The 13,663-nt window shown below is 23.0% G+C and overlaps 2 protein-coding genes across 2 annotated transcripts; one reads left to right on the top strand and one right to left on the bottom strand.

Moving 5' to 3' along the window:
* Positions 1-145: 145 nt before the first annotated feature.
* LOC727419 (ribonuclease P protein subunit p29) lies at positions 146-1,178 on the top strand. Its single transcript, XM_001123127.5, has 4 exons — positions 146-187; positions 268-407; positions 555-945; positions 1,014-1,178. The coding sequence occupies exons 1-4, from the start codon at positions 172-174 to the stop codon at positions 1,148-1,150; spliced, it is 684 nt and encodes a 227-aa protein (XP_001123127.4). The 5' UTR covers positions 146-171; the 3' UTR covers positions 1,151-1,178.
* A 3,036-nt stretch (positions 1,179-4,214) lies between these two features.
* On the bottom strand, positions 4,215-13,530 carry LOC550716 (clathrin heavy chain). Its single transcript, XM_623108.6, has 13 exons — positions 13,261-13,530; positions 10,809-11,016; positions 8,891-10,738; positions 8,479-8,798; positions 8,085-8,350; positions 7,765-7,999; positions 7,212-7,594; positions 6,739-7,036; positions 5,855-6,295; positions 5,179-5,741; positions 4,859-5,081; positions 4,707-4,782; positions 4,215-4,462 (listed from the first exon to the last, which is right to left on the bottom strand). Exons 1-13 carry the CDS (start codon positions 13,300-13,302, stop codon positions 4,329-4,331), a joined length of 5,037 nt encoding a protein of 1,678 aa, XP_623111.3. The 5' UTR covers positions 13,303-13,530; the 3' UTR covers positions 4,215-4,328.
* Between the last annotated feature and the right edge of the window lie 133 nt (positions 13,531-13,663).

Below are 13,663 nucleotides of genomic sequence, written 5' to 3'. Positions count from 1 at the left end.
ATATATGAAAACTTTTATATAAAAAAGTTCCAAGTGAAATATTAATATTAATAATATTTTGTGATTATATTTTGTAAATCATTTATAATTAATAACTTTATTATAATTTAATATACAGTGAAATAAATTAATTTCAATTAGTTTATTTCTGTCTTTTTGTTGTTATTAATAATGACCGAAAAAAATCGTAAGTATTTAAAAAATACTAAATTAATTAATATATGCTCATTATATTATCATAATTAATTTATTTTATTAATCTTATAGGAAATATATGTTTAACATTACCGAATAATATAACAAAACAAATTAGTACACATGAAAATAATAAACAACATATTATAAATTTCCTACAAAATGCATTACCTTCTACTGATATGGGTTCAATAGCAGATGAATTAAGAAAAGTAAGATTTCTTTTAAAAGAAAAAAATAAAGAATAATATAAAAAATTTAATATTGATGCAATTTAAAATAATAAGTATTTATATAAATTATTAAATAAATTTTATTTATTAATTATGGAATAAAACATGATTATAATTATTTTATAGTCACTAATACTTGCAAAACATAGAAGTAAATGGGACAAGAAAAAAAAATGCAAAGGAAAATTATTAACTAATAGAAAACGAATGCAACTTGGTTTACGTAAAATTAGTTACAATAGTGATATGAAATATACAGATTTATTACCATTAAATAAATTATGGTTAAATTATATGCAACAAGTACTTGGTATTAAGTTTTTTACTAACATTCCAAGAGATCCTATTGATCCAAATTGGGAAAATATTAATCAACAATTAGTTAAAGTAGATTTTCATGGTGCTGAAATTTCTATTGTTGGATCAAAATGTCCTAGTTTGATTGGATTAAAAGGCATAATAATTCAAGATACAAAAAATACTTTCAAAATTTGTGGAACGGATAATATTATACGAAGTAATTTATATTTTTTCTATTATTTTTTTTTCTTATAATGAATGCAAATAATTTATATTTATTTTCAGCAATACCCAAAGATGTTATTATCATGAATATTTATTTAAAGGAAGTAAAATTAGAATTCTTTGGAAAAGATCTTTCTATACGACCTACTGAACGAACAATAAAAAAATTTAAATGTGGACGTATATATGAATTATAATAAAATCTACAAGTTTTATTTGTAAAATTTGTAAAATAAACTTTTCAATATTTATAAATTAATTATATAATATATAAATTATTTCATTATTAAATAATTATTTCATTATAAAAATGTGTGAATAGACAAAGTATAATATTTTTTGAAGAAATGAAAAAGAAGCATAAAGAAATACAAATTTTAATAAATAAAAGTTATTTATGGATATATTATTGATATAATATATTAAGCATAATATTAACAATATAAAAACTTTAAATATCACTTATTACTAATAAATTGTTTTACAAAAGATTTGTATCCTAATAAATCATAAAAAAATGTACATAAAAATATAAAATTAATTTTTAAATTTTTATTATTTAAAAAAATATGTATTGTAAATTATATAGTTATTTATTGAAATAAATTTAATAATAAATATTTCACATTTTATACTGATTTTCAACATTTCACAAATGATTTTGATCATATATATATATATTAGATTGGAAGGGAAATTCTTGCGGTTTTTAACTATTAAATTCAAATACACACATATCTTAACTCAAATAAAACTTTAATAATTAAAATAAAGACCATTGTAATCAATGCACTTTTGCTAATGAGAAACAAGTTTTGTTATGGTTGAATAAAATTTTGGAGTCCTGGAAGTCGAATAGGAAAATTGTTTGAATTTGCTTCTTGTCCATTTTCAACACCTTGAGAAATCAGAAAAACTAATTTGAAAATAAAATTAATATCACATTTTCACAGAGTGAAAAATGCACTTTAAAATTATATACAAAGTCAATGCAATTTAACATCAATTTAATCGAAAATAAAATATTTAAAATCAAAATAACAAAAATTGTAAGAAATTTTTCAACCTAATATATTATATATATATAATTATATATATATATATATATATATATATTGATTAATTAATATTAGATTAATATTAGATTAATATTAGAAAGAGAAGAGAAGTATATTTCTAAATTTATTAATATTTTATTTTAATTCACAATATCCAAACAATGATACAATTACATTACTATTTGTTTACAGAATGGTATTAGATACAATTTTCAATCTACAATTTCATTCATTATATACTTTCAATGAAAGTGAAGTGATTATTGGGAATGTTACAGATTTTTCTTTATATCATCTAATTTTAACATTTTTTATTTAATATATGCAGCTAAAGTTACTGCAATCATTAAATATCAAACGAAAGTGACAATAATTAATATTACTATTGCAATAAAAATTGTTGTTCAAATATTTGAATAATATAATTTTCTAATATTATTATAATATAATTTTTTAATTTCCAACTTTCGTTTTATATTTATGAATAATGAGAATAATTTATAAGTATATATTTCACGTTCCTTTTGAAATATGTGACAAAAGAAAATGTCACTTGAAATATGTTATGCAATAATATAGGATTTTAGGAACATTGAATATAAGATATATCAGAAAAAATACTATTTTTCTAATATATCTTTTACATTGATCCTGATTCATTAATAAAGCATTTTATACAGATAATTTGAATCATTTAACGAGCAGAAACGTCAACAAATACGATTCTGTCATGTCTTCTACATATACATTAGAATCCGACTACCCAATTTGTATTAATACTTGTATCATAATTTCATTATACATTAATACAATGATATAACGAACAATACATCCAAATAGAATACTATACATATATTGTATAAATCAAATATAAAAAAAAAACTTGAAATTATATTTCTAAAAACTGAACACGTTAATAAAAAAAAACAAAATTATTACTTAGCGTATATACTTTATAACACTTTCGAACTTTTACAAATGTTATGATATTTTAATTTAATATGTATAAAAAAAAAGATAAAATAATATTATAAGCCAGCATAAACAAATCTTGATACATATATCCATACATCAATATGACGAGATCGTTATAAAGTTTATGTTTTCAACGAAATAAATACTTTCTCTGTATAATAAGAATATATCAGAGAGCTACCTTCAGTATTATTCTTTTTCTTTTTTTTTCTTTTTTTTTTTTTTTAGAAGAGCATATAATACTATTCTATATTTCACATTGACTGCTTATACTTATCTGAACAAATGCTATTAAATTTGTTATTATCCATGCCACAACAATAACACACACAGATACTAAACTTAAATAATGTATAATGATAGGCATACAAACATATTTTATATTTTACTATATTTAAATTTCTAAATACATTACATACAGTTTACAAAGTTTTCAGCTTTGTTTTTTGTTATTATTTTATTTATTGTTATAATTGTTGTTATATTGATGTACTGATATATGCCATTCATTTTATTTATCTTGCTAAATGTTTTGAGGCTTATACATTTGATTGTGACAACAACATCTTTAATGAATCTAAATAAATAGATTCTTTTTTATTACTACAAATTATATAGAATAATATTTTTACCATTTTATTTTTCATTGATAGATATTATTAGATATCAATTTCGAGTACTTATTGTTTTTATTAATTTAAATATTTTAATAATCACTTACACATTTTTCTAGTTCAATTTTCTTCTTTTTTATTAAAAAGGAAGCACTTTGTAATTTCGTGACATTTTTATTAAATTGAAACTTACAACAGTATTTTTTTTAAGATTGTTAATTTTATGTTATCTTAAACTAAAATTTTTTTCGATACTTAAATAAAGGCACATACGTACACAATATATGGATATATCAGTGAAATTATGTGTAGTTATTTTATAAAATAATATAATATAACCCAATTTAATTGGTAGAATATTTTAATGTAATATGAATTACTAAAATTACTATTGCATTCTTGTTTAAAAATTTGTTATATGATGTGTATTTGCAAAATATTTAAGTATTTTTTATAATGATCAATGTGTATTCTTTAATTATTTTAACAGTAAATTAATTATTTTATAAATCTTACTCATAAACTCTAAAAATTCGCGCTTAAATATTTTGTTTATTTTGAATTCATTATCTTTATTTATGTTACAATTATTTTGCAGCAACGCTTTTTTTATGATATTATTTTAGCATTTAATAATTGTGAACTATTGAAATATTTTTTTTTTTTTTTACCTAGATATTATAGAAAAGTAGATTTTGCTGATCTCCGTTATTCAAGCACATTGTATTTCACATACCATAAGCTTGGTATGCTGCTGCAGTTGGTGCATAAACGCTTTGTGGTGGTGCGCCATATACACCTTGTGGTGCATAACCAGGTGCCATCATACCTGGTCCTGCTGTCAGCATTAATTGAGGTTCCGCTATAAAATTTAAAATTTATTAATGTATTAATAATACATTATAAAATATATTTACTGTTTCAAGATAATTATTTTATTTACTAAATTAAAAATTATTTTTTAAGAATTTATTAAATGAAGAAATAATAATTTTTAAATTTATTAAAGTAATTTTTATATTATAAGATTTTTTATAAAAATTATTAAGAAATGTCCAATTTTTAATTTCTTAAAATGAAATTTAAAAAAAGAAATAAATACTTACGCATAATCATAGGTTTATGTTCTTGATGATCAGTTTCTTCTATACGTCGACTTTCAGCTTCTTCTAGTTTATCGACCTATTAAAATAATATATATCATTAATATAATTTTACAACAATAATTAAATATATTAAATTATAAATAAAATATTACCTTAGTAATATATTCCCGTGCTACTTGTATAAGATATGGCATAGCAAAATGTAAAATACGATGTCTCCATGCAAGTTCTAGAATAACATCTGGATGAAGTAAATCATAACAGTGAAATAGACATGCTGCAAAGCAATCTTTTGATCCTCTTTCTAAAAACCATTCTAATAATTCTTGAGCAACTTCGGGATTGCGAGATTCTGCTGCATATTCCATAGCATCTCTATTTAAACAATATAATAATTAATTTGTTGAATTAATAAAAAATAAATGATAAAAAATCATATAAATAAAATTTTAAAGATTTTAGTAGAATTTACCTAAATAATCTGTCTTTTTTACACAATTCTACTGATTGTTTCCATCTATTATTTCCTTTGTACAAATATGCTGCAATTCTTCTAAACTCAATTAATTCATGTTTTTCTAATTGTTGTGCTAGTGCAATATTATCAAAATTATCGAACGCATCAATCGATGTTCTGAGTCCTTGATAATCTTCTTCATCAATAAGTAGACCATTTAATGCCTCATTAATTGCTTTATTGTTTAACGCTTGAACCGATCTCAAGTAAGGTTTTACAAGTTGTAAATGTCCTGTTCTTTTGAAATATGCAACTGCTCTCGTATGATCCATGCGTGGAGCAAGTACAAGTAATATATCATTCAAAAGTAAAGGTTTATATTCAACATAAAATTGTATAGCTTTGTAATAAAGCTCAACATTTGCCACTTTAGTAATTACATCTTTAAAATGACCTTCTCTCCATGCCTCAGTAGGATGTTGCATCATTGCAAGAACTGCATTGTCATATTCTTCATATTTATCATATAAAAATACAAGTTCTGCCCACAAATGTGCTTGTTCTGCAGCACGAAGTACCTGTATATTTTATTAATGAATATATTAATAAATTTATTTTTATTATATTTTTATTTTTTTTTCATATTTAAATACTTTTTATGTAATTAATAATATATATTAATAATATATACCTTTGGTATATTAACTCGAGACCAAAAAAGTTCAAGATGCTCTCTCATTCTTTGAGGTTTATATTTGCTATAAAGTATAGCTAATTCAGTAAACATTCCCATATGTGCTCTTTCAAGCCCTAATGCAGCTTCTAACAAATTAATAAGTTCCTCAAAATGCCCTCGATCTTGATAGTAATTGATTAAATCTTCTAATTCATCAGCATGTACGACTATATGCAATCCACACATTTGTGCTAATCTAAATTCTCCGCTATCCACACAAGCGAAACAAACTTCCTTCCATGTACGAGTTGAATTTGCTTTGCGAGCACTATCAACGGCACCTTGAAATTCTTTTAAATGAACAAGTGTAATGGCTAATCGTGCAAAATTCGATACATTGTTGTATAAAAGTTTAGCAGCATCGTACATTTTATCATCGAAACATCTATCACCAATCTAAAAATAAAAAATATAAATTTAAATATATATATATATATACAGAATATTAACATATATTTTTAATATTAACATAATATTAAAAAAATATTAAAAAAAAATTGAGATTTATTTATTAAGTTATAAACAATTTAAATTCATATTAGATGAAGCAAAACAGGAATATAATTGCACTGACAATAGAATATTAAAATATTAAAATATTAGAATATTAGAATAATAGAAATAGTGATTTCATTCTACTTTTGTTTTGCTTTATTTAATGCTTCAATTATTCATAATTTAATAAATAAGTTTTAACTAGATATTTTTGTATACCAATATTTTGGTTTCTAGAATCAATATTTCAAAGAATATATTAATATTCTATATAAATTTATTTATTTTGAAAATAATATATAACAATAAATAAAATATATAAAATATATATAAAAAATTGAAACCTTTTGTATATCAGCATGATTAGGACCAGAAATAAATTCTTCAAGATCTGCAAGTCTATTTGTTCTTGCATATGCATAAATTAATTCACTTTCAATGAAAGATTCACGTGCTTTTTTACGAGCCATTTGTAAATAACGAACTAAATCCTCCCAATGAGAAGTTCGATGAGCAGTTTCTACTACATCTACATATGCTGATGGATCGTCTGCTTTAATAAAACTATCTATAGCTTCTTTAACTAAACCTTGTTGTAATTGTGCTCTGGCTAATTGAGACCATACAGGTGGTTCATTACATCTATGAGAACAAATATTATTTTTACAGAATTTTCTCAAATTATAATAATTCAACTAATTTATATATTTTATCAAATTATAATAATTTAACTGATTATGTTGTATTTAATTTATTTATATTATTTTTTTAATGTTTTTTCAGTAATTATTTGAAATTTTGTTTTATTATACTTTACCTTTCAGCAAATTCATAAGCTCTATCTAAATTATTCACTTGCTCAATTAAAACTTGAATAGCAGATGTATTTACATCAAATTTTTTAAAGATAGCAAAAGCTTCTTCATATAATTCATTATTGATAGCAATATTAGCAATATCAGGAGCATCATAATTATCCAGTCGGTTTATATATTCCATAACTCTTGTACGATCAGCTTTTATTGCCGTCAAAATTAAAAGATTTTGTAAATTACGATGATCACTAAATACGCTGCTATCAAGTACAATTTTTTCGAGAAGTTCAATTAATTCATTAGGTAAATCAGCGGTCATAAATGCTTTAACAGTAACTGATATATCTTCAGGATCTTGTGTTTCTGATAAAGCTGTTTGTACAACCTATAAAAAATAATATACTGATTTCATAATAATTACATAAAATTATATATACATATATATATATATATATATATATAAATCAGAAAAATTTTCATTAAATGTTTTAAAAAAATTATTATTACTATTATTATTTACTGTATTTTTATTATCTTTTTATATCGTAAACTGACCTGATCGATCAACGGTCTTTTATAAGGATTACTTTCGAGGAGAACTTCAGCCCATAAATCTGGATCTCTACGTCTTACCAAATATCTAGCTTCACTTTTAAAAAGACTATTTTCGTTACATACGCTTATTAATTCCCGATCGCACTGACCACGCTCATATGCAATACATGCTAAATGTGGATCACGTTTTTCACAATATTTTCCTACTACTCTACTGTCATAAAACTGATTTTCTCTATAAAATTAATTAATAAAAAAACTTTAGAATTTTATATAAAATATTTTTTTCATACATTTAAAAAATATTTATATTTACTCACTTAAGGAACCTTTCTGGATTATTATTACTGTCAATGTATATTTTTGCTAATGCATTATGTGTTGCAGGTTCAACGCAACCTTCATGAACACGAGATTCCAGCCAAGGAAGTAAGAGTTTTAGACGATTTCTTTTCTCAACTTCCTCTACAAGTTCATCAGTAGAGAATTGGCCACGTACCACAAGAATTAAATTTTTTATTATATCTTCTGAACAATCTACATCCAATAAACCACCGACTACAACAGGTAGACGCGACGGATTTACCTAAAATAAAATCGAAGTTATAAGATAAAATCAAAGATAAGAATAAAGAAAGTTATTATAATTTTATTACAATTATAAAATTTAAAACTTTGATATCAAATCATATAGATATGAATAATGAAACTTACTTTTTGAACATAAATTTCGATGTACTTTTGTAAATTATTTCGATAGAGATATAGTACAAGATCATGTACGAAATCGAATCGATCACAAACAATGATCAAAGGTAATTGATCAGATAATTTTGCTTCTTTAAGGAAATTTTTTACACGTTCCGGATTGTAACAGTTACTTTCTCTACAAATTCGTTCAACTTCTTTAATTTGGCCAGTTTTACAAGCTGCTTGGATATATTTAAAATGTACTTCTTGATCTTGACTGAAGTTAACAATAGATCCCAAAAAATAAAACAATCCTTCGTATGATTTAAAACTTTCAAATAGATCTAAAAGTAATAAAAATATTAAGTAAATAAACCATTAATATAAATAATATAAATTAGTATGATTAAAATAAAATATAAAGAATTTTAAATACCTATTAATGCTTTAGTAGTTAACTGTTCATGATATTTTGTTGCTATTTGAATACAAATTTGTAAATTCTGTCTTATATTAGCAGTTAACATTGCTTTCAAACATTCCAAAGAATCTTCAACTGATAATGTTCCAAAAAATCCAACAAGCCAATCTGGAGAAAGTAAATGGGTATGTACTACAGCTCTCTTAATATCATACAAATCAGTGTAATGTTCCAAAGCACGTTGTAATAAACCAGCTTTTTCACATAATTGTGCAATATGGGCTCTATCATAATGAGTAAACATTTGATTTCCTAAAATTGCATCAGCAACTTGTGGAGCAGACATTAGATTCATTTCTAAAAGTCGTGTTTGTAAAGCTCCTTCACTTGGTCGATTATTTTTCAAAGCATCTAATAAAAATGCTGTACATTGTTGAACCATATTTTGTTCCATAAATATATCCACAATTTGATTAATGTCAGCTAAAGGTTCATCGTCTTGAACTAACATCTGGGCAAATGCTACACCTTGATCTGGATTAATTCTCATGACATTTCTTAACAAAAATATATAATCAGGAGTATACGAAACTTTCTTAGCATACAATACAATTTTTTGGAATTGACCAGTTTCTGCAAAACATTGTATAACTTTATTAGGGACGTTAGCTCTTAAATAAACACTAAGAGCTAAAGTTGGATCAGCTTGTTTCACTAAATCACCCAATTCTTCACTACATTCTAATTTATCTTCTTTTAACCATTTTTCAAGAAGTTGTTTACGACCTTGTACAAGCACTGGACGACATAATTCCAAAGATTCATATTTATTTAATTGCCCTTGATCTAGAAGTATTCCAAAATATTGTAACAAGGGCGATGTTTGTCCTTGTGTAGTTGGAACCTGTTGGAATCGTTGAATAGTTGCTGGAGTTCGAAGTATTCCTTTTGGAGCATTTGCTGCAACTTTGGCTGCTTCTGCATATTGACCATTTTGAAAAAGTAAATTAAATTTCCTTACAAATAAATCTTCAGCTCCTGACAAATTATTTCTTACAGCCATTCGTAATGCAAGTTCAGAATTTTGTAATACTCCATTTATATATGGAATTATATTTTCTTCATCAACAGATACAGATAATACTTGACCTTTTCGATTTACCCCTATTATACCACCAGATGCTTCATGTGGTGCAGTAACAAAAATAGTTTCGCCAGATATGCGATTCATAAATATACATGTAGCAGATTCAATATCATACATATGTATATATCCATATTTTGTTATTAAATATATAACATCATATTTTGAGCTAACTTGCATAGCAACAGGAAAATCATTTCCAGCTTCTGGTGGGAAAAAAACATCTACTGCTTTCTTTGGAAAAGGATGATTACCAGCAGGAGGTTGACCTACTTCAATAATATGGAGTTTTGCACCTTGTACTGTCCTAACAGCAAAACAAAATAAATTACTCGGTTCTGCATTTCCTTCCATTTTAAATTGGGCAAAAGAAGCAGCATGCCCTTCAATTGGTTGAGAACATTTTCTTTCAACAGAATAAAGTTGCATAGCACCAACCACTCTATTGTGCTGAGCAGAAATACCAATTAATAATAACCATGTTTGTTTTGGATCAGTTCTATAATTAATTATTTGACAGCCATTTAATGAAGAATGTCGGTCAAACATTTTATTTGGAGTTGATTCTCCTTCCATTGACCAATGATAAACTGCAGTTTCTGTTACCAATGCCAAAGTATTTAAAGATATCCATTTCCAGAATACTACATCTTCTGTCATTGTATGAGCTTTCATTTTTGATTTCATTTCTATATTAAAAATCTGAAGAGTTTTCATTGCTAAAAATAAAAATAAAATATATTACTAAGTCTAATATTAAATTTAATTTAAAGAAACATTAATTATTACCTTTTAAAGCAATTACTTTACTCGCAGGATTCATAATTGCAGAATCTGCAGAAATAGGTCTTCTGATAGGATTCGCAGAATCATTCATATCAATAATAACTACTTGTGCAGTATCGCCAACTTTTTCTCGAACACAAATAAATTTATCAGATTCCATTGTAAGTGTATTAAAGCTAACATTGTTAGCATTAATCCCAACAGCTGTAAGCTATAAGAAAAAAATAATATATACAAATTAAAAAATATTAAATAATTAATTAATTAATTTTAATTATTATTTAAATTATTTTAAGAATAATATTAATTACTAAAATATATAATATATAATATATAAATTTATTCTATTATTAAAATAAAAATTAGTGTATCAAAACTAAAACAAACTATAATACTTGATGTTGAAAAATATATTTCATTCGATATAATTAGTTTTTCTCTATTTTTAAATAAGTTTAAAATAATTTATTTAAAATATTAATTTTCAAATTAAATAAAAAAATAGATAAAAAATATAAAGAATATCAATTTCTTTATATTAAAATTTGTAATTTTAATATAGATTATAATAATTAAAAAGATAATAATTAAAAAATAATATTAAATTTATAAATTTTAAAAAATTTTCTTAAAATTAAAAATTTTTAGGAAATTCTTAAATTTTAATTTATTTTGTATTATTTTAAAATAATAATTTAGCATAATTGTATTTCTTTGAAAATAAAATCAAATGGTAATAAAAATTATTTCAAATATTGCTAATGCATCAAAATCATTGAAATTAATGAGATTTTGTAATTAATTATTATAAAGTTCAATTAAGTTAAATTATAATTATCTTTATTATTTATTATTTGAATTTAAGATAATTCACTTATGCTAAAGCTTAATTTAATCTATTTAAAATTATCTCAAACTTTAATTATAAATTTCATAGATTTTGATGAAATGAACAAATAAAATAAAATACTTGTTATTATTGTCAAGTAATTTCTAAAATATTCTTTCTATTTTGTATAAAAATATTACATAATCACAAATTATATAAAAAGAAAAAAAAATGAAAAAAAAAAAATATGATACTAAAACATTTTTAAAATCATTAATAAAAATAAAATATCTAAATAGCACAATCACAAATCATATAAAAAAAAAATAAAAAAAAATATATGATATTAAGACAATCATTTTTAAATAAAATATTTTCTTAAAGATATTAATGTGACTTGAATTTTTTCTTTTAAAATGTGTTATATAAAAGAATATTGAATTTTCTATAATGATGTTTATAAATAAAGTCTAACCTAATACCTTATAATTAATTATAATAGGTTATCAATATATATATATATATATATTATATTCCAGTATTTTATTATTATTACAAATAAATTATTATGCAATAAATAAAAAAAAAATTAAAATCAACTATAACAAATAATAAAAAAGCAAATTTTATATTTCTATTTTTTTATTAAAAAATTGCATATAAAAAACATAAAAAACATTATAGACTTCACTTTAAATGTCTATTATAATTAAAATCATATTACAATTATAAAAAATATTTTTGCTATTTATTAAATGTAACATAAATGATTAATTAAAAATTTTTTTTAGAAATTTATTACTTTTTTCAATTTCAATATGAAAGAACATATATTCTATTTAAAAATTCAAGATCACATTGATATCTTATGTATAAATAGGTTATTTAAAAAATCTTTTCAGCATTATATATTCCTTTTGACATCATATAATTTTTATATAAAATATTTTTTCATAGAACATGTACTTTAGAAGTTATATAGGTTATTATAAATTGTGATTTACTCTACATAAATAAAAATAAATAGATAAATCAAATAAATATAATATATTTAAAATCTAGAATAAAAAATATATAATAATGAATTATCAAAATATATTTCATGAAAAATCACAACTTATTATTATGAAAAAAGTAATGGTTGAAGGAATGAATCTCAAATCAATTTCATATTGTTATCATAAAATCATAAAGAAATAACAATTTAATTATAAAATTCATGATATATAAAAACGGAAATAAGGGGCGTATATGCCGAGTAGACGTGGCCTCATTGATAGAAAAAAAATCAATTTATTTTTCTCGCCAACATTACCATATATAATAATGCTATGATTAGTTAACCTCTACGTATGTATTCGATTATTAAAATATATAAAAATTAATTAAAATTTATATAAATAAAGAAACATACAATCATATTATATCTGTCAAAGTAATGTCAATTTGAAATGATTTTAACGGAATTTACATTTCTTTACTACTAGTAATAAATGACAATACAGACATTTATTAAAAAAACATTAAAAATATAAAATAAAATTTAAAATACAATTTATATAAATAGAAATGTTTGACGACATATCGAAATAATAGAAGAATTGAATATGAAAGCAGGTCACCTACCTGGAGATGTTCTTGAAACCTTATGGGTAGTAACTGCGTCATTTTTCTGATGTTTTTCAAAATTTTTCGAGGTTTTCCAGCCGCGGTTACCTAATTAAAAATCTATCGCGGCTGTCTATCTTTCTTATGTACAACTGTTTTGGCTTATGGTGCGCTTCTCAATCAAAAAACCTCAGTCCAACTATCAGCGCACAAAACCAACTGACGCAAAGTGAATGCCGTCACTACTTGCCGCTGACACCCATCATGGCCGCCAATGACCGCCCCTCTGTCTAAAAATAGTTCCTTAAGTACAAAAGTGTTCCGATCGATCCTATATTCTGATATTACTAAACGTTTGTAAACACATCAAAATAGTAACGATATATGAAATACATAATAGAATATTGAATAATAATAATTA

The sequence above is a fragment of the Apis mellifera genome, linkage group LG1 (assembly GCF_003254395.2).
Source record: "Apis mellifera strain DH4 linkage group LG1, Amel_HAv3.1, whole genome shotgun sequence".
Classification (NCBI taxonomy): domain Eukaryota; kingdom Metazoa; phylum Arthropoda; class Insecta; order Hymenoptera; family Apidae; genus Apis; species Apis mellifera.
The sequence above is the reverse complement of the archived record's forward strand: the minus strand, read 5'-3'. Positions and strand labels throughout refer to the sequence as shown.

Excerpts from the sequence above, each read along its gene's own strand:
- LOC727419 (XM_001123127.5), top strand. Across the intron at positions 408-554 it reads TAGCAGATGAATTAAGAAAA|TCACTAATACTTGCAAAACA; the intron begins GTAAGATTTCTT and ends ATTATTTTATAG. Across the intron at positions 946-1,013 it reads AACGGATAATATTATACGAA|CAATACCCAAAGATGTTATT; the intron begins GTAATTTATATT and ends ATTTATTTTCAG.
- LOC550716 (XM_623108.6), bottom strand. The coding sequence starts at position 13,302 with ATGACGCAGTTACTACCCATAAGGTTTCAAGAACATCTCCAG. Across the intron at positions 11,017-13,260 it reads GGTTTCAAGAACATCTCCAG|CTTACAGCTGTTGGGATTAA; the intron begins GTAGGTGACCTG and ends TTTTTCTTATAG. Across the intron at positions 10,739-10,808 it reads TAAAGTAATTGCTTTAAAAG|CAATGAAAACTCTTCAGATT; the intron begins GTAATAATTAAT and ends TTTTATTTTTAG.